The sequence below is a fragment of the Papaver somniferum genome, unplaced genomic scaffold (assembly GCF_003573695.1).
Source record: "Papaver somniferum cultivar HN1 unplaced genomic scaffold, ASM357369v1 unplaced-scaffold_3, whole genome shotgun sequence".
NCBI classification, from domain to species: domain Eukaryota; kingdom Viridiplantae; phylum Streptophyta; class Magnoliopsida; order Ranunculales; family Papaveraceae; genus Papaver; species Papaver somniferum.
The window spans coordinates 703,261-724,563 of NW_020641039.1; the positions used below are offsets into that span (position 1 = coordinate 703,261).

General features: G+C 37.8%; 1 protein-coding gene and 2 non-coding genes across 3 annotated transcripts; all 3 read left to right on the forward strand.

Moving 5' to 3' along the window:
- The first annotated feature begins 18,290 nt into the window (after positions 1 to 18,290).
- Positions 18,291 to 18,371, forward strand: LOC113341632. Its single transcript, XR_003356047.1, has one exon. It is a non-coding gene; the product is annotated as a small nucleolar RNA R11/Z151 (small nucleolar RNA).
- A 378-nt stretch (positions 18,372 to 18,749) lies between these two features.
- Positions 18,750 to 18,856, forward strand: LOC113341631. Its single transcript, XR_003356046.1, has one exon. It is a non-coding gene; the product is annotated as a small nucleolar RNA Z103 (small nucleolar RNA).
- Positions 18,857 to 19,225: 369 nt separating this feature from the next.
- On the forward strand, positions 19,226 to 20,825 carry LOC113341523 (heat shock protein 82-like). The gene has a single exon (XM_026586368.1). It carries the CDS (start codon positions 20,035 to 20,037, stop codon positions 20,551 to 20,553), a length of 519 nt encoding a protein of 172 aa, XP_026442153.1. The 5' UTR covers positions 19,226 to 20,034; the 3' UTR covers positions 20,554 to 20,825.
- The last annotated feature ends 478 nt before the right edge of the window (positions 20,826 to 21,303 follow it).

Consider the following 21,303-nt stretch of genomic DNA (forward strand, 5'->3'; position numbering starts at 1 on the left):
AAACATAACTGACTTTTGCGAGTTCCATCAATTCCATAGCCACACGACAGACTCGTGTAGGGACTTGAAGAAGATGGTGTAAGATATGATCGATGAAGGCAAGCTTCAAGAGTACATCGCACAATCAGCAATCCCACTCGCAGCCGGGGCACCCATACATCGTGTGGAAATCCCGCGTGAGGTGCAGTATCTAGGGTGCAATACAATATCGCACTCGGAAATCGTTGCATGCGTACCTGAAGGAAATATTACAGGACAAATTCACAAGCGAAACTTCCAAGGTGATGAAGTTTTCAGCATAGCTAGAGAACCCTCAATTGCAGATTGGGTGAAATTACCTGTCAGCTTTTCAGCCTCGGAGGCACCTGACGGAGGACGAGACCACAACGACCCACTAGTGGTCACGATGTCCATAGCACTTCGAGAGCGCGAAGGGGAAAAAGAAATACCAAAGGCGCTGCCTTGGGAAATGCCCAAAATCCTGATCGACGGAGGTAGTTCGGTCGAGATCCTGTTTTATGAAACATTCAAACAGATGGGTATTAGAGACGATTGCATGATACCCTCCACCTACAACATATTTGGCTTTAAAGGCTCCTCAAATCGCCCTAAAGGCGAGGTTACGTTAGAAATCCGGGTAGGAACATTCCTCACCCTAACAACTTTTTGTGTGGTAGATGTATTATCACATTACACAACCATTGTCGGGCGATCCTGGGTCCATGAGATCAGAGGAGTAGCCTCGACTTACCATCAAAGGCTAAGGTTCCCTACGCCCAACGGAGTCGCGGAAATCATTGGAGACTCTGGAAAAGCGTAGCACTGCTACGAGATGGTTGTTCGGAATGGCGAAAACAAAGTAAATTCTGCAAGAGCAAAAAAGAAGAGAGCCAAGAATGCCAAGAACCAGGCCGATATCGATGTTTATATAGCCATGACGAATGAGGCAAGGCGATCAAACAAGGAGCATGTTCAGGACAATATCCCCACCTCGGACTCACCCATGGGGACCATACACAATCTCTCCGATATCGGGGAACTCAAATCGAACTTCTCGGCCTCGGAGCCGACGAAAAAAATAAACATCAGAACACCCGACAATCCGGGCATGGTGAGAATATGAACTCTCCTCGATACGGAGGAAGAATAAAAACTAATACAAGTATTAAGAAAATATTCCGATGTCTTCGCGTGGCGCATGGAGGACATGCCTGGAATAGACCCAGAAGTCTACTGTCACCACCTGAAGATCAACCGAAAGCACAAGCCTATGCAGCAAAATATGTGAAAGGTGGCACCAGAATACCACGAAGCCATCCAAAAGGAACTAAAGAAAATGGAGGCACCGGGGGTGATACGAGAAGTACATTATCCAATATGGATATCTAACATGGTGGTCGTACCTAAGAAAAATGGAGGGGTAAGGATCTTCATTGACTTCAGCGACCTTAATAAGGCATGTCCAAAAGACAGCTTCCCACTCCCTAACATCGATCAGCTCGTGGAGGCAACCTTTGGATATGGATTGCTATCCCTCTTGGACGGATACTCGGGTTATAACCAGATACCCCTCGCCGAGGAGGACCAAGAGCATACTGCTTTCTTCACCCACCGGGGTTTATACTGCTATACCAAAATGCCATTTTGACTAAAAAACGCGGGTGCCACGTACCAAAGAATGGTGGAAAAAATGTTTGATGGTTGGATACATAAAACTTTAGAAGTATATGTAGACGATATGCTCGTCAAGAACAAGCTTCCACAAGACCATGCAAACGATCTTAGGGAAATCTTCGAACAAATGAGGAAATTTAACATGAAAATCAATCCTGCAAAATGCGCCTTTGGAGTAACCTCGGGAAAATTCTTGGGATACCTGGTCACCAAACGCGGAATCGAGGTAGATCCTGAAAAGGTGCGTGCTATACTAGAAATGCCCTCCCTGCAGCGGTCAAAGACGTGCCGAGACTAAATGGTCGACTAGCATCCTTGGGAAGATTCATTGCTAAATCGTCCGATAAATGTAAAGACTTCTTAAATACCTTGAAAAAGGGTGAAAAATTTTCATGGAGTAGGGACTACGAATAAGCTTTTCAAAGGATTAAAGAACATTTGGAAACCTTGTCGATTCTTCAGAAGCCCGACCCAGGTGAAAACCTTTACATCTACTTTTCGGCGACTAATACCTCAATTAGTGCGGTGCTAACTCGTATAGACAAAGAAGTGGAGCAACCCATTTATTTTATAAGAAAGACTTTGACTTCGGCAGAGAAGAACTATTCCAAGATCGAGAAGATAGTGTTATCTCTGGTCTATGCAACGCAAAAATTGCGTACTTATTTTCATGCACACACTGTAACAGTCATCACGAAAGCTCCAATAGAATCTGTACTCGATCATTCTGACAGAGCTGGCAGAATCTCCAAATGGGAAGCACAGATCAAACAATTTGGAGTAAAATATCAAGACCAAACGGATATTAAAACCCAAGCGGTTACGGATTTCCTGACCGATTTTCCATTGGATGACACCGACGAGATCGAAGAAATCCCAGGAATGAAAGACGAGCTAGAGGATCCTCCCGAGCTACTTCGCTCAGAAAATCCAAGGAGATGGGAAGTATCCGTGGACGGGTCATGTAATTCAGAGGGCTATGGCATCAGAATGGTTTTTACGCCCCCGACCGGCCAAAGAATCGTCTACAGCCTGAGACTCGAGTTCCCCGCCACCAATAACATAATCGAATACGAGGTAGACATACACGCCATCCGAGTAATAATCGCACTGGGCATCAGTGAAGTACGACTCACAAGTGACTCACAACTCATTATTCGGCAGATAGATGGAACATATCAAGCCTCGAACCCATGTTTGCAGCGATATCTCCAAATCGCCAAGCATTACATCGAGCAGATACCAAACATCGCATTCCTCCATTTAAATCGGATAAATAACAGATACGCTGACGCCTTGGAATTTATAGACTCCATGACAACAGATCCAGAGGATGCTAATGTCAGAATCAAAAGGGTCATGCTCCCATCCATTCCCATAGAAGGAAATATGGACATCCTTACTCTAGACTCAGCATCCCAAGAAGAGCGCCTACCTGAGGATGATTAAAGAACGCCAATTATAAAATATCTAGATAACGGGGACATCCCAAGCGACCAACAAATCGCACACAAGATAATATCAAGGTCTGGGAACTATCAGCTTCGAGATGGCATCCTATACAAACAATATTACCTAGGACCTCTTCTGAGATGCCTTTCCTTCACCGAGGGCCAAAGCATATTAAAAGAAATACATTACGGTTATGCGGGAAACCATAGTGGTGGGCGATCCCTAGCCCACAAAGAAAGATTAGAAGGATAATTTTGGCCTCTCATTAACGAGGACTCAAAAAAAAAGGCAAAGTCCTGCATCGAGTGCCAAAAATTTGGCAAAAGAAGGCACGCACCTTCAATGGATCTAAAGTCTGTCCTAAGCCCTTGGTCATTCGCCAAGTGGGGAGTCGATATCGTCGGACCCTTAAGAGCTGGAACCAGACAAAGAAAGTATTTAATCGTGGCCACAAATTACTTCATAAAATGGGTAGAAGCCTTAGCCCTAAGCCATATCAGGGATCACGATGTCTTCAAATTCCTCTTCGAGCATATCATATGCCGCTTCGGTATCCCATCCGCCATCGTATCAGACAATGGGGCCCAACTCCGAGGGAAAAACATTGATCTACTATTCAACTGTTTCAAGATCAGGAAAAACAAATCTACACCCATCTACCCCGAAAGCAATGGCCAGGCAGAGGCAACTAACAAGACCATCGCTGACATGCTCAAAAAGAAGCTCGATGGGCATGGCGCGAGTTGGTGTGAACAATTACATAATGTCATGTGGGCCTATCGGACCACCAGGAGGGAGGAAACGGGGATGACCCCCTTCGCTCTCACATACGGCACAGAGGAGATCATACCCACAGAAGCGATGATTCCAACAACCAAGACCGAAGCACGGGAGAAAAACCTAACCTCGGACATGATACTCTCCAAATTAGACGATTTGGAGGAAAACAGAGAAATATCTCTCCAAAGGATAGAAAACTATCACAGGAGGTTAACTAGGGAGTACAACAAGCGTGTTCACCAGAGACAATTCATCCCAGGAGACAAAGTCTGGCGCGAGACTCCGCTATACCAGCGCGAGTCGGGCAAATTTGCACCCGTATGAGAAGGCCCACTGACAGTCCTAGATAAGGCAGGAGATGGAGCATATAGATTGCTCAAACCTAATGGCGAAGAACTTGAACTCGCATGGAACATCAAGTACCTAAAAGCCTACAATGCTTAACAGGACCACTTACTAGTTAATCAAAATCTAAGAATAGGTCCTAATCCCTACTTGTAACGAAGGTCATGAAACCTCACTCAAATGCACTAAGGGTTCACCAAACCCTCTTTTGAAGATAATAAAATCCCTACTTGTGTATTTTTTGCTGATTTTACGTTTTCATTTTCTGTTTGCTTTTTCTTTTCTTTTCTTACTTTTTTGCTTTATACGTGCATATAGATTCATCCTATCATACTTTCATTATAACAAAATCCCATCAAATCCATGGCATGGTGCTAGCCACACCTCCAATTCTACAACGAATTATGCGGGTACAATACCTAAGCTGTCTTGCACGACCACAAGCCCTAAGGTAATGCCATCACGATCAGGACATCGGATGATGTCCTGCTACGACAAGAAATATCCAGAATCAAGGAACTTACCTTTGGCTAAGGCAATAATCACTTGACCGAGATATCTCCCTTCAAAACACGGTTAAGAAAACAAGTAGTGACTCAAACATCTGACCACTGAACCAAAAGGGCAAGTGTAACCTAAACGGGATACTATTAAAATAGCCCACAAGAGGAAAAAGGCGAGAAGGAAATATGTTATGTGCAAAAGTCCAAAACTGTAAGCGATGCCTTATCCAATTAAGGAACTGATCACTCCTTGGATTTGTCATCCATGGTCGGACCAACACTACATACGATAACTCCTCAGAGCCACGAAGCACCAACGAATAAACAAAACAATGTCGTAAAAAAGACAAACTATTATTCATTCCAACAAAGAAGCCACATTATATAATAAAATAAAAGAATTTCTCGGATAGGAGCATCGCGTCCACGCCTCGCTGGGAGCAACTAACTTAATACCCGTCCGAGCCTCATCCGGAGCAAAAGCCACCAACTGGGGCACGAATGCTCCCATCTCTGCACGAACACTTCGGAAAGGAGCAATAATTGGAAACCTCTATCCATCCAATGTATCTTCACTTCATCCCCAACCTCCGATGCTAAGGCATAAAACACGGGCAAGGTATATATATACGTTTGAATATAAAGATAGTATTTTATACCTCAGCACCTCCAGCAGCAAATGTTTCTAAGCCAAAACATGTGAACATACACACGGTGCAAAGTGTTTCCACGACCAATCGCAAGAAGAAACACACAACATGAAGTGTTCCCAAGCTTGCCGGTAAAAGGAAACACAATGGTAAATACGAAATCCCCTAGCAGAAGGTTCAGTCACTTGACGAACGGATAAGGCTAAAGACGTTATGCGAAAAGATAGGTCTTTCCAACAAGATATTGGTGATGATCTAGAATCCGGAGCAAGACAAACCGAAAAAACACGTGAATGAGAGGACATACTATTATGTCGGAAAAAGTGTAAGAAAACACCCCGCCGCCAAGGGGGACGAGGAGGAAAACGCTCAACACACATGGAGGCCTTCTGCATAAAGGGATCCGAACTCTACAGAAGGGAAAGAAGAGAAAAATGAAACTCATACCCTTACCACAAAAGGATCCTTCTTAAATAGAAGTAGAAATCCTCGAAAAAACCAACCGGTTTCTTCAAATCCAAGAAGGTGAAAGACACGGCAAACAAGATGATAAGAATCCTGGGGGAAAAGTACAAAATAAAAGATATCTTCTCTCCCACAAAATATAAGGAAAGCCGACAGGCACCTTAAGGCTAACGGACAAGTGCACACCTGGCGACAAGGATGGGACGGTTACAAAGTTTTCTTCCCATCATGCCCTCGACAAGTTGCAAAGAAAAGGAGCAAAATGTGAGGGTAAAATACCCGATGGACACGTGTCAACATCCTAAGGGGTGAATCAAACAATAAGATGATGAAATAAGAACATTGAATCATACTCTAAAAAGGTAAGTTTGTCTGAATTGAGACACCTTCTACAACGTCCCATGAATGACGCGTGAAAGGAGTAGTCTAATCTGCTCAGACGGTCAGGTCTAAAAAGAACGACCGCATTTAATGAAAGATAAGGGCAAGATGTTGGCAGATCTACATCGTGACGGAAGACTCGGACGACCTATACTGCAACCCAGAAGTGATGGAGCACGAGGTTCTCCAAAGAAGGGATGCACGATTTGGAAGGGAGCGAGACAACTCAGAGGGAGAACCAAGCAAGCCATCACGAGGGATAGTATAGAACCAGTCTGAAGCAGCGAAGGCGACGTACGATAACTCTACCAGCTCGGATGATCTAGCCTCCACGAGTCTAATTTTCCTATAAATACCAGTCCATGTAGCTAGGAGAGGGACAACTTATGTATTATTAGATGGTCTTTCTACAGAAAATTCCTGAGAGAGATCTAGATAGAGAGAGAGAGCAAGAAATCTAAGTGATAGTTGTAGCTCTTTCAAGGGTAAGACCTTATAATCAATAAAGAAAACATCTTCTTTCCCGTGGATGTAGATCTTCATGGCCGAACCACGTTATATGCTTGTGTTAATCTTTACTTTTCATGTTCTTTACATCTTGTGCATCTTGAATCTTGTATGTTTTAGTAGTTTGTAGCCTTTAGATCTATTTGGGTGTAGCCATCAGAAAAAATGCAACTACATGAGAATTCCGGTAATTTATGACTACTAATTTTTAATTTTTGCACATTTCATTTATTCTTCTACTTTTAATTGTTGTATCTGCCACATATTTTGGTGGAATGAGAAAACATGTGAATTAGTTCTGTAATTGCTCAAGCATAAACAACTACTGCATGACCTTTCTTTCATTATCAAGATTCGAGACTCTTCAATGTTTCTACTGCACTATGGGGAAAAATTCCCGAGTGCCTATGCCCCTGGCTTAATTACCAAATAAATACCCTTTAATCGAGTTTTCATTTGATTGTCTTTGTTTCTCCTGGCTAGGCTTCTGATGTTATCGGTTAATGGATCTAGCAATATTCCCTTAATTAATCAGTTGGTCACTTTATGCTGAAAATCATTCAGTTGAACTGTATTAATAAACCACCCACGGTTTGGTAAACTGAACTAAACGATACAGAGGCAACAGTTACAACCTTCTATATAGTGTCTACTAATGGATATGTTGGTAATGTTAATCCATACTCGAGCCTGGCGAGTAATAAAGGATGCCTCGGTTATTGAGGGTTGCAATGGTGCATTCTGATCTCCCTGGAGCAAAACAATACATGGTGATTAATCCTCGGAGCGATTAAAACTGTCTAGTCATCACAAGGCGATGCATGTACACCAATGTGTTATCTCTTTTTTAATTTGCAAAATTACTTACAAAAACGGTGGCTCTTCTCAGTGACATTTCTTTGTTTCTCCTGACAGACATCACCTAAAATCCCAGAATTTATCAAGATACATCATTAGGGAGCACATTAACAAAGTGAAAGTGTGACCCAAATATCTGTAGTATCTTGCATAACCCACATCAATTTTCTCCAACTAAATGGAATCGATTAAGGAAACATCATTAGAAGTGTCGATTTTCATTAGACTATCACAAACCTAGCCCAGTGTAAATAGGGTGTGTGAATACTACTACAGTAAAAACTCCATATATTGATACTCCATATATTAATAAACTCTATATATTAATAAAAAATCATGATCCCAACTTGGACCAGTTACAAATAGTAATAAACTCCGCATTTTAATATTAATAGATTTTTCTAGTCTCACCTCAATGAATTTACCTCTATATATTAATAAAATCAACATAATAGGAAAATTATAGATCTTGTTACATCAAAATTTAAGATGAAGGAAAATATTTATATATAGTTGGTTGAGAAAATGATGTAACTTTTTGGATTGTTATGGCAGTTTTTGATTTGCGTATGCTTAAGACCTCGTTGCTATGTGCACCATCTTGTTGAAGCCAAAACATTTCCAACTTGTCAAGCATGTTTAAAGCTTCTTGGAATGAAACTTTTGGTATCTCCGTACTATCATCATCGGGATCATCTGCCTTCGCTTCTTGTCTAATTCCATCGATTATTTCTTCTTCGGTTGAAGCATATACGACGTGTTGCTCATTGGGATGATTAAAGAAGACGTCCATATCCATTCGATTAGTGTAGTGCAACTGTTCAATTTGGTTACTCATAAGTATCTTTTAACCATTTTGCAAGATCTTTTTGCGTCCAATTTGGATGTGTTTTTTCTTTTCACACAATTCTATACGAATTTTATCACTCATATGAGTTTTTTTCCTAACATTGGGTGACATTTTGATTTGGTTGAGAAGAAGAGAATATTAAAAATAATAAATTATCTTTTAATATATCTAGTACTATTTATAGTGTAGAGAAAACTTTAAAAATTCTTAATAGGATATATTATTTAATATAATAATTAAAGGATATATTCTATATATAATAAAGGATATATATTATTCAATATTATATATTTTCAATATATTATTCACCTATATTAATAATTTTATAGCGGGTGGGTTTATAGGGAATTATAAAGACATTCCAAATCTCTTGTTAGTCGATAGAGAGTTTCTAAAATTCTCTGAAAGTTTTTGTTATTAGATAAAGACTTTCTAAAAGTCTTTGTAATTCTCTGTTATTCGATTTAGATTTAAAATCAATGATTTGTGGTTTTCAGGGATTTCCAGAGACTTTTGTATTAAAACATGTCATAAGAGGCTTAAAAGAAGTCTCTCCAAGATAGGTGATATTTCTACAAACTTGTTTTTTTCTTCTTCTAATTTTAAGGATTAAAATTCAAACTATTTATAATAAATAACAATAACCAAATAATAATTTTACTCCAAAATCCATAAGATGGATTCCAACATCGTGTTCATGTTGAGCTTGTGTTAATTTGATTATCTATTTTCCTAAAAAAAATATATATTACAAAAATGCATATAATTTTATCAGTGGAAATAATAGGGAAAAGTAAGAGATAGAGATGGAGAAGAACTTGGTATTGATAAAGAGGCATCAATCTATTACATACATATAATGTTCTTTTATATAATGAAAGGGAAGACCTATTCATCTAATGGACCGCACATTCATGGGCCATAGGTCCTATAACACTCCCCCTTGTGTGGTTCAATAACAAAGATTTATACATAGTGCTTCAGATATAGTGCTATAGATTTAGTTCTTCAAATGTTGTTCTCGCCTTGATGACTTGTGCCGAAATCAGTTGCCTCATTAAAACTTTGACAAGGAAAAACCCAGTGGGATAAAATCTTGGTACAACTCTTCACATGTAGTACTTCACGTGTTGTCTCTTACTTTACATGTAGTTCATCACATGCAATAAGATCTTTACAGATCGATGAGTCTAAGTTAATTTCCTTGTTAAAACTTTTCCAGGGAAACCTAGAGGGACAAAACCTGAACTAAATAAAAAGAGTACAATATTAAGAAAACTTAGAACATAGTTGGACTCGATTATGTTGCCTCATTAAAACCTTGACAAGGAAAACCCAGTGGGATAAAACCTTGACGAAGGGAAAAGAGTACAACGTGACAGATGAAATTAAAGGTGATTTGTTGCAGATGATCACTTTGTTCCGTTGAAGTTCACTAGTTGCTTCACAACTCCTAAGGCAGAAAATCCTTGTGGGAAAGACAATAGCCTTAGTTGGGAAATTACTTCCCGGTGTTTGTTGTTGTCTCATTAAAAACCTTGCCGAGCAACAAAACCCTGTGGGAAAAAGTAACCTCGGTGAAGGAAAAAATCTCAACGCACCATTAGATGCTCCCCCCTGATGTCAGACAATTTTCATTAGTCTAATGCAGTCAAAACGAGTTTATCACACTTTACTTTGGTGACTTGGATGTTTATAGAACCATGTTGTCGATTCTGAAAGTTATGTTGCTTAACGGACTATCGTGTTTCATTTCTTTGATTCGGATATTTTCAACAATATCAACACGATCTTTATGTCTTCAACGTTCAACATACTTGATGCTTTTAGTATTGTCTTGCTAAACACCTTGTAGAGTAACAAAACCTTTTGGGAAAAACTATTCTCGATCAAAGGGAAAAAGACTACAACACAGCTTCAATTTCGAAGTAAATTATGTCGACATCATATCCTTGGATCCTCCCCCTGATTACTTTCAGAGTTGTTCTAGACAGTTCCTTTAGTCATGTACTTTTCTAAACTGAATATTGGTAATGACTTAGAAAATAGTCTACCATATCCCCCCTGATTACATTCATTGGAGAAGATATTATTGTTCCTTCATAATCAACAACCTTTGGATTGCAGTACCTTTAGCATTCCTTTTTATGTCTTTGGAGGGATAAAACAAACTCATGTCAGTGGTTACTTTTAAGTACATGATTACATTCATTGTACCATTCCAAAGACGTTGCGTTGGCGCTGAGCTATATCTAGCTAACAAGTTCCCTGAGGATGCAAAATTTTATCGAGTACATTATTATACTAAGTACAAAAATGCGTCTATTGTACTTAGATATGGGAATTTCATCTCCCAACACATCTTCGTCATCTTTCTTTAGACAAAATGGTCACTTATTTACATTTGAACCTCGAATAATCATGGGAGTGCTACGAGGATGCATGTCTTTGTTAAATTTCCTGACAATGGACATATCCAAACTGCTGGAATAATATAAAACAAGCTCGGTCTTCTAGTTCAGAACATAGATAAGATCAAGATTTCCCATGATTTTCATCTCAAATTCAGATTTTAAATAGTTTGTAAGATCTCTTATTCCATTAAGAGTACTTATCATGTCCATACCGTCGACATAAATAGCTATAATTCTAATTCAGGAACTTATTTAATACACATGGTACAAAACCTTACTTGTTTATCCTTTCCCAATCAAATAGTCACTTAGACGGGTATACCACATCCGCCTGATTGTTTAAATTAATAAATGAGTGTTCCGGTGTAACTGCAAACACACTCCGTGGTTTAGAGTCATTCGACTTGGGAAGTGAAAGGCCATCATGCACTTTTGCAAATATCTTCTATCTCTTGATTCTTTCAGAGATACATAATAACCACATAAATATGCTGCATTTCAAGTCCTTTTGAAATTACCAAGCTAACTAAGTAGAGAAACGATATAACGTCCATTACAAGAGGACAATTCCAGGGTTTTGTGAGAAACCTCGCGCCACAAGGCGAGTCTTTATAGTTCAAGACTGCTTTCTTCTCATTATGCTTTGTGACAAATTAATCATGTATGTCCAATAGGCTTTACACTTGGTTGGTTAGCACTACCACACCAAATACCTGTATATTTGTCAAAGAACCAAGTTCTACCTGGATTGTATAGGACAAATACGCTCTTCGTTGAAATTAAGCAACAAGGAGCTTGGTTCGATCTCCTATTGCTTTATTTACTTAAGAAAATGTATATGAAATTAATCATCAATATGCTCGCATGATCTTTCCAGTGACTCGTGCGCATTCTCATAATCCACTTGGGATGTCATTACTCTCTGGAATCATTAAACTTTGGAGCGTCCTCCAGTTTTATTCGTGGACATATTCAGAGACAATCTTATGATATAAATAATGTTTGCCTCATTCACCTACTTCCTTTCTAGGTGAGAATTGATCGAACCTGGTGGTCTCTCTATCTTCCTTTATGGAGCCACAGCCTCAACTACACTTCCACCAAGTGTGGTTGCAACACCTTAGTCTATGGTGTACCCCATACTGAGGATTTCTAACCTTGCAGTAATATTTGCATCTGGTATGTGTGATCTTGTCACTTTAGCGACATCAGTGTGCATTCTGAAATTCGATTATTCTTTGTCACTTCACATTTACATTTGTGGAGTACAAGAATCAATATGAGACACAGTTGGAACACACCACGACAATTCCTGTCGTTCCCCTAGAAAATAGTTTTTCTTATCTCCCCCTAACGACGGGAAGACTGTCTCACTAAAGTGATAACCCGCAAATCTAGCGGTAAGAGACCTCCTGCCAAAAGGTTTAAAATGAAGATAATTGTTGGGAACTCATTTCCAACATAACTACTTAACAATTTTGAAGACCCATCATAGCACGATGTGGAGTCGTAATGGCAGATATATAGTGCAACCAAAAAATGCGTAAGAACACGAATGTCAGGCTTAAATCCAGTTACCAACTGGTACGCATAAAAGGTTGACTAATATTGGGTTCTAAAAACAAATTAAGTAAGATGTGTGTAATATTGCATATCCCCAAAGCAATAAAAGATAGGTTGGTACACATAACCTATTCCTTAGGTACCATCTGTAACCTTTGATGGTATCCTCTACAAGATCATTGGATATAAGATGCTCTATATTGATCCTATTAAAAGTGAAATATTCATCAAGTCCTTTTGATGTAAATTCTCTAGCATTAATAAGGGTGGTGAGCCTTTGCACTTTGTATTGTGTAATATGTGCTTGGAGTTTTTAAACGCAAATTTCTTGGGAACTATAACTAGTCCAAAATGTCAAAACATTCACCAGATCCATAAGTCACTTTAATGGTGCGCATTCTGCATGAATATTTTTCTAAATTTCACCTTGTTATCTTTGTAATATGGATTGTTTACCATTTGTATCTTAGGATAGTCTCGATCCTGTTTTACTGAAGACTTTGTAAAATGAGTGATATGATCTCTTACTTAAAAGAATAATGGGAGGGAGGAGGGGGTTTTGCATCTGGTACTTTAGAAAACACTTATTGAGAGATATGCCGTTAATTTGCATTCTGTCAATATTTTTCCTGTTGTCTCGTCCACTCAAACACAGCGATGTACGTATGAGTCCTTTCAAAACGAATCATCATGTCACAAGCAAAGTTCCTTTATGGTTATTTTGTATGAGTCAATTTCCAACATTCATCGTCGAATTCAATATGGATTCAGTAATCCAAATACTATAGTGATTTACATTTCACTAGATTGACTCATTAGTTTCTCTAAAATACATTTCCTTCCAAATACATTAGAGACTATAAAAGATGCAATCAATAACATTTTCATCACTGTGAGGTTCCACATGATATCTATTTAATTACATGGGTTTCTTTAGAATTAAACAAGGTGTGATTATCTTTCGGTACATGTAGAGATTTTGTGACGTCTTTGTTCTATCTCGAAAAACAAATTTTAAGCAGTGCTTCGCTCGATGATCCAATCCTCGTAGTCACATTATAAGGAAATAGTTTAACTACTAGTTTAAATTCCTTAAGCTAGTGGAAGAAAAACAACGATGAGTTAGACACTTGGGTCTTAAGAGTTATAATAAGTGGTGTGGCCTTATAACGTAATAAAAGTGGAATTCAACTCAAGCACTTTAGAGTGAATATATATTACGTGTCACCCAATATATCTCAAGTGCTTTAGAGAATTTATGTCTCGTGTTTTCATTCCATAAGTGCAGACATTGGATCTAGTTCAACTGAATAAGATAGTCAATTGGTCAGGCAAAGTTCGTGTTGTCGTTAAAGTTGATGTGAAAATTGGTTGCTACTATGTTACACACATTATATTGTATATACCAACACCTATAACTAGGTGCATTTCCAACTCTTGCATTTATAATGGAAGCTAAAATTACATTTTTAGCTTCATCCCATGATATATATGTCCCTTTTCTCATTCTTTATTTGAGTCATTACGTCTAACCCTTATTACTTTGGAGTTCTTTCCATTTTCAATTTTGCTACATTTAGATTAATTCGAGAAATTTTGCTACAACAAGAGAAATATCTTTAGTTATATATTCAACCTAAAGTAAGTGGTTGACATGTGTAGTGAGGTTCTCTTGTTGTCATACTTCAACATGTACTGGTTCATTAGTATCATGGATGAAGTAAAGAAATGAAAATTTTCTGACTCATATAATCTTTTGTGAGTTCTTCCACAAAAATGGAATACATGTGATTTTATTTGAACGTATATTTTGAAACTACCGACTCTTTAATAGTCGAGCAAGTGGATTACATCCCACAGAACATTCAAAATTTTGGGGAGAAAATATCATGTACGCAATAATGTTGCTCAAGTACTTCTGAACCTCAAACGAATACACTGTAATCGACTTGGTACAACCAATTGAACAATATACCACATTTAACTGTAACCAATATCATATTCAAGAGAACAAAATAATATTAAGACCAAAATTCTTAATGATCGATACCAACAATCATATTTTAAATTGACCAATTATATGATGTGGACTTATCTTAAGACAAAAATAATTAAAACTAGGCATATTCTAAAAACAAATAAGTAGGCCTAGCAAGTACTCGATGTAAAAACGCACATTATATTATAGTTACATACCTCGGACTATGGTTCCCGTTATAGCTAGAACCAGAACGACCTTGATTGCGCACAGGCAGAAAACAAGCTGAAACAGGACAACCAAAAACAGGAGGCCAGAACAGGTTGGACCGGACCGAGTTGGATGGACCAGGCTGGGTTGACTGGACCGGACCTGGTTGGTTGGACCAGACCAGCTGCACTTCTCCTCTTTCTCCTCGAACAGACAGTTTACATAAACTGTTCGTTTCCCATTCCATATCCCACAGAATCTTCACGCCCCAAAACATATAATATTAATATATATTATAAAACATGATTATATATGTATATTACTAGGTATCACCCCGGCCTACGGCCGGGCTCAACCTTTATCGTTTTAATTTTGTTGTTTGATCGGCTGGTCCGTATTCTACCAAAATCTTTTTTAGTCATTCGCAAAACTAATTAGATTATAACGGTCAAACATCGAGCTTATTAGTTACCTCGGACTTGCGTCCCTAGTATTTGTGGTTGTGTCAAATTAGCCGGGGCTTACAGCCCCGTCCGTGGTCCCTTGAGGATACCATAGTATTTTGTTAATCGGGTCAAATTAGCCGGGGCCGTGGTCCCTTGAGAATACAATAGTATTTTGTTGGTCATAAATTAGCCGGGGCTTACAGCCCCGACCGTGGCCCTTAAACATTTCCTAATGTTTTGTTGGTCGGGGTTGTCACACTTAAATCTCGCACATAAATCTTTACCATGTTTTTTATTTTATTTATTTTTTAAAAATAGCTTTTAGATTAGTTGAGGCTAACTTAAATTTTATAGAGAAAGTTATGGTACAAATCATTATGCCTATTGGATGATTGAACGTTCGATGGACTAGAGTATATCTGGTGTATACGAATAATCTTCATGGAGGGTCATCCACCAAACATAAGCCAAACAGGCCCTTAGCCATATGTTTTCCGTGAAGATGTATTGGTAAGGAAATATTTGGTTGCATTAAACATAAAACCTCTTACCCAATCCACTCCTCTTCCTCTATTAGGTTTTCTTTCTTCTCCTTTCCTCTTTAGACCAATTTTTTTTTTAAATCATCAGCTCTGTTTTCTTTTATTTCACCGTATCCATCCTTTAAATCATCCATAATAATAGCTTAGTATTAATAACTCAATATTATTATGATATAGAGAGACGAAGTTAAGAATTATAAGTCGTTAATGGAGGGGAAGAACTAATACATTTGTTGGTGAAACCATTAAAGAATGACGCTCTTCTGTTCTATAAATACATCTACTTAGTGTTAGCCTATATTAACAGAAACTTAGTCAAATTAGGAAATCCGACGCTGCAGTCAAATTAAGAAATCCAAGGATCCGACGCCGTTAAATAATCTTTAGAATCATATTTTTATTAGGAAGCCAAGGGATCGGACGGACGTCTATATAGGACATATAACCGATCAATCTCCATCATGGGATGACGAAGTCGATGGTCGGATTTGTAAGGCTACCCACACACCACTTCTTTTTATAATATAGATAAAACATGATCATTCCATTTCCATTAATTAATTAGAATATAAGGCAGTACCCAAAATTGAAAATTGAAATCACAAAACAGGGCAGATTCCAAAAATTGAAATCAAAAATAGGGAAAAGGAGGAAAGGAAAAAAAATATAGGACAAAACAGATCCAACTTATCTGATTTGATTCCAACGATTTCAATATTGGCTTGATGTTAATTACAAAACTGCAATGATGTAACTCGTCCATATAGAAAGAAAAAAAATCTATCAATCCAATCTAGCTCTCGTTATAACATCGTGCATGACAACGTTTTTCAGTAGAAATAATAGGGAAAAGTAAGAGATATAGATGGAGAAGAACTTGGTATTGATAAAGAGGCATCGATCTATTACATACATATAATGTTCTTTTATATAATGAAAGGGAAGACCTATTCATCTAATGGACCGCACATTCATGGGCCATAGGTCCTATAACAATAATTATATTTTATCACTTAATTAATTGATTATATATCTGCTTAGCTGAATTTTATGTTTTTTTCCTTCATTTTTTCAGTAAAAAAGGATTAAAATTTTTTTGATGTATGTAACATGAAAGTCCTATATATTTATGTCTTTACCAGTCACCGAGATTCCTTAAAAATCACCCAGAGAGTCTCCAAAATCTATGAAGTCACAAAGAGTTTCTTAAAATATCTTGCATAAAAAGTCTCTTGATACCTCTGTGAATCTCAATTGACTAATCCCCTGTTAGGTATACCTTCCTATATTAATAAACTCCATATATTAATAATTTTCTAAAGTCCCAAGGTTACTAATATACGGAGTTTTTACTTTATATCCACAAAGTGCTATTATACGGAGTTCTAGCTCTTGATAAGGGCTAACCGTTAGGGTTGAGCATGATGAGGTGACCTTATAAAACTAAGGCATAAATTGTGTCTCTCTCCAAACTCAACAATGTGCCGTCTCTCTGCACCATGACTTTCTTTTACCACAAAAAATCGAAAAATGGGGATTTAAGAATCAGATCTCAATTTTGTACACAGACCCTGGAGAGACATAATCATGGATCACTTAGAGATGTTGATTGTGGAAAGATCTCCATATCAGGTGTTCTCATATTCTATTGATTTTCATTCTGTTTGCTGGTACTTCAGCTTTTTTAATTCAAGGTTAAAAATCCCAATTTGGAAGTGCTTCTCAAATTTGGACTCTGCTCTTTATGAGTTCAATCTCTTATGATTAGCATTTGATTAGTATTAGAGGTGGTGCTTGTATTGTTTCTTCTGTTGTGCGTGTGATTTGGAAAGGGAATCTTAGTGTACATGTATTTAATTTTATAAAATCTTACTTTGATCTGATTAGGAGTTTCACTATATATGGAAATGCATGCTTTGGCCTGCGACACATTCCATTCCTTTAAGATATGTGTAGGGTAGCATTTAGAGGCTAGGACTTTGAGATTAGGACTTTGGCCCCTAAGATTGATTAGTATAGTTACTGTATGAAACTAGTGTGCTTATTGTATATTGTAAGGTGATTTCTCTGGAATTGAGTACCAAATTAGATGAGAGGCAAATGTCATCATGCTTTGTGAGTATGAACAAACAAAACCAACAGCATGCATCAGGATTCAGGATTGAAGTTAATGTAGATTGATGTTTGTATTCACCGTGCGTGATGATATTCCTCCCATCTTACTGGGTATGCTTCCAATTTATCTGATTCTCAGTAGGTACCTACTTCAACGTTCTGGGCGGGAGAGATTTTGGCAAAAATTCTCTCTTTCATGGGTTGGAGCGAACCTGTTATGTTTGTAAAATTCATTTGTAAACATCGTAGAAAAAACTTGAGATGTTAGATGGTCGAAAGATCTCCATCTCAGGTGGTCTTATATTCCCTTGCCTCAGGGAGCTGCACTGTGGCTATTACCTCTTGGGACTGGCCATGATACATATATTTTGTCATGTTCCTTTTGTTAATGTATGTAATAATTTCATCAACAGCTGATAACTGCGGCATTTTCTTATTTTCTTAGAGAGTAGTGTGAAAAGTTGCTATCCAGTTCAGTGTTAAGATTTTGTCGTAAGTCATGTGTTCTAGTTTATTTTGAATTTATATCTGCACATGTATCAATAGATCAGATTAAAAGGCTACTAACGATAAATTTTATATCCTAGCGGATTTCAGTGAGATTTTATCAGTGATCTGAATGTTGCACAGTGAAGCCTAAATCTTTCTTATTGATATACTTCCAGCAGACCTTGCTTCAACATTGTTTTTTCCCAAATATTGAGGTGTTGTTTTGTTTAATTTAGTATGGATGCGGATGATGACTACACATAGAACTATAATGATTCCGGAGATGACCACACAAGTTCAACATCTAAGGCGCTGATGCATTTGGAATTGTTTCACATCTACTTAAAGCTTGTTATCTGATTTTGAACATTGTTAATTTTACAAATTAGCTCTATTTTGCTCTAAACATTCTAGAGGTTTGTGTTTTGTGGTAAACTAAGCAGTTTTTTCCCTTGCTAATTTGTGGTTCCTATTGTGTCGCATTTCGTTTGGATTTTAAATTCTTTTTTTTTTGGAGAATGATAAAGATGGAAGTGATGATCCTTTCCTCAGCTGATCGACTAAGATTATAATGTGCGTTTTGTTTAAATCTCTTTTTCAACAGGAGATTTTCCAAGCCAGTACTCTGATCCATCTTTACATTCCTCTCTTTAGATAATAATTGTTTTTATCTATTTCTTCGAAGAGGTTTTATTTGCTCATACGGCTTCTTTTATTGTTAGGTTGCTTGGTTATGTAGGTTTCATCTCTTCCCTCACAATTTGAAAGAAGGAATTTATCTTTTGTTGAAAAATGAGTTGATTGTTAATGATGACAAATGTAATGCTTGTTTCTCAACAACAATAGCGTTATCGCCTTAGAGCTTGAAACCAAAAACTTCTGTTGAAATTTTGACTGTTTTTCGATCTGTTCTTTATGAGTTCAATCTATTTTGATTAGCATTTGAAGTGGTGCTTGTTTTGTTTCTTCTGCTGTGTGTGTGATTTGGAAAGGGAATCTGAAGGTACATGTTTTATTTTGTAAAATCCTACTTTGGTCCTGATTAGGAGTTCCACTGTTGATTGTTAGTCCTGTAAGTGATATGATGATAAGGGTACATGCGTTTTGATTATGTTTGTATTCACTGAGTTTATCTGAGTTTTTCTAGTTTATCTGAGTTTTAGTAATCTTTTTAGGTGTATGCCTCGGGGAGCTGTGTTGTGGCCATTATCTCTTGGGACTGGCCTAGCCTCTTATATATTATTTGTTCTTGTATGCATCATTTGAATAGCATTTGTAAATCATGCAATGGTCATGCCACCACTACCTTCCCTTGAGTGATGCATTTGTTTGATTTAAAATTCTAATTTCTATAAAAGAAATGGGTTAGATGGATTTATAGATAACTGCCAAATTATGTAGAAGAACATTAATAAGAAAGTAAGAAGTAGTCTTTTGGTTTGGACATGACGGTAGGGTGACCTTCAAACCCAATCCATGAAATATCCATCTGGTGAATCGTGTAAAATGATGCGTTATGTGGAAGGGCATGCTTGAATTCAAGGTGATTTTGTTTTGTGCTCAGGAAGAAGATGAACAACATGAAGTTGTATGTCAGGAGGGTGTTCATTATGGATAATTGTGAAAAGAGTTGATTCCTGAGTACCTTGGGTTAGTGAAGGGTGTCGTTAATTCGAATGATTTGCCTCTTAACATCTCTCCTGAAATGCTTCATCATAAAAAGATTTTGAAGGAAGAATCTTCTGAAGAAGTGCATTGAAATGTTCAAAAAAAAATCTCTAAAAACAAGGACTATGCTAAGATTGGGTATTCATGATGGATTGCCAGAGAAGAGCTACGATTGCAGATTTGCTTCTGTACTACTATACAAAGAGTGGAGATGAGATGACTAGCTTGAAGGACTATGTCACCAGAATGGAGGAGGGACAGAAGGATATCTACATCACTGGTGAAAGCAAGAAAGCGGTTGAGAGAGGCTATGAAGTTCTGTTTATGGTCGACCAATATGCAGTTGGGCAGCTGAAGGAATACGAGAAAAGAAGAAGTCTTTTGAGAGTCTTTGCAAAACCATCAAGGACATTTCGGGTGACAGTGGAGAAAGTTGCGGTTTCTGACAGAATTGTGGATTCTCCTTGCTGCTTGGTGACTGGAGAATATGGGTGGACTGCGAATATGGAGAGGATTACGAAAGCTCAAGCATTAAGGGATAGCAGCATGAGTTCTTACATGTCAAGCAAGAAGACTATGGAGATAAATCCTGATAATGGAATCATGGAGGAGTTGAGGACGAGAGCCTGGGCTGATAAGAACGACAACTCCGCCAAAGATTAGGTGGTGATGTTGTTTGAGACTGCACTTTCGACTTCTGGTTTTTGATAGGAACCAAACACCTTTGCAGCGAGAATTCACAGGATGTTGAAGTTAGGACTGAGCATCGAGCAAGAGGAAGAAGAGGCTGGTGATGATGATGAGATGCCTGCACTCTAGGAACATGCAACTGAAGAGAGTGAGATGGAGGTCATCTGTTAAAAATTAGGTTCTGTTTGTTTTTTGTGTCGAGTACCTCTGTGAATCATATGGTAAGGGTCGTTGATATTTTGGTAATGGTGGTTGTGTCTTTTGGGCTTCTGTCACAGTAAATCAACAGTCTTTTTATGCTAATTCAATTTGTGTCATGTTGAGCATGTTACCATCACTAGTATTTGATCTAAAAAACCGAGTTAGATTTTGAAAGTTGTATAAGAAAAGATTTCCTTTTCATTTTAGAATTCAACAAATTTTCCTTTGCCAGTTAGTTTCATGTTGAGCATGGACTAAAAATTTAAAAGAGATGGGTCAAATTAATTTTTGCGGTCGGAAGCAAGCTGCATCTAGAACTGAGCTATACTGGATATTTAAGAAGTTGCTATTCCAGTCGTTCTTGTTGATATTTAAGAAGTTGCTGCTGATCCTGATAGTTTTAATATACTTCTTCTCAAAACTATTTTTAGGCCTCGAATTTGGTCCAAATTTTCCAGTTAGTTTCTTTATACAAAGAAACTAACTGGCAACTTCAAATTGAATGATTGTGAACCCTAATTT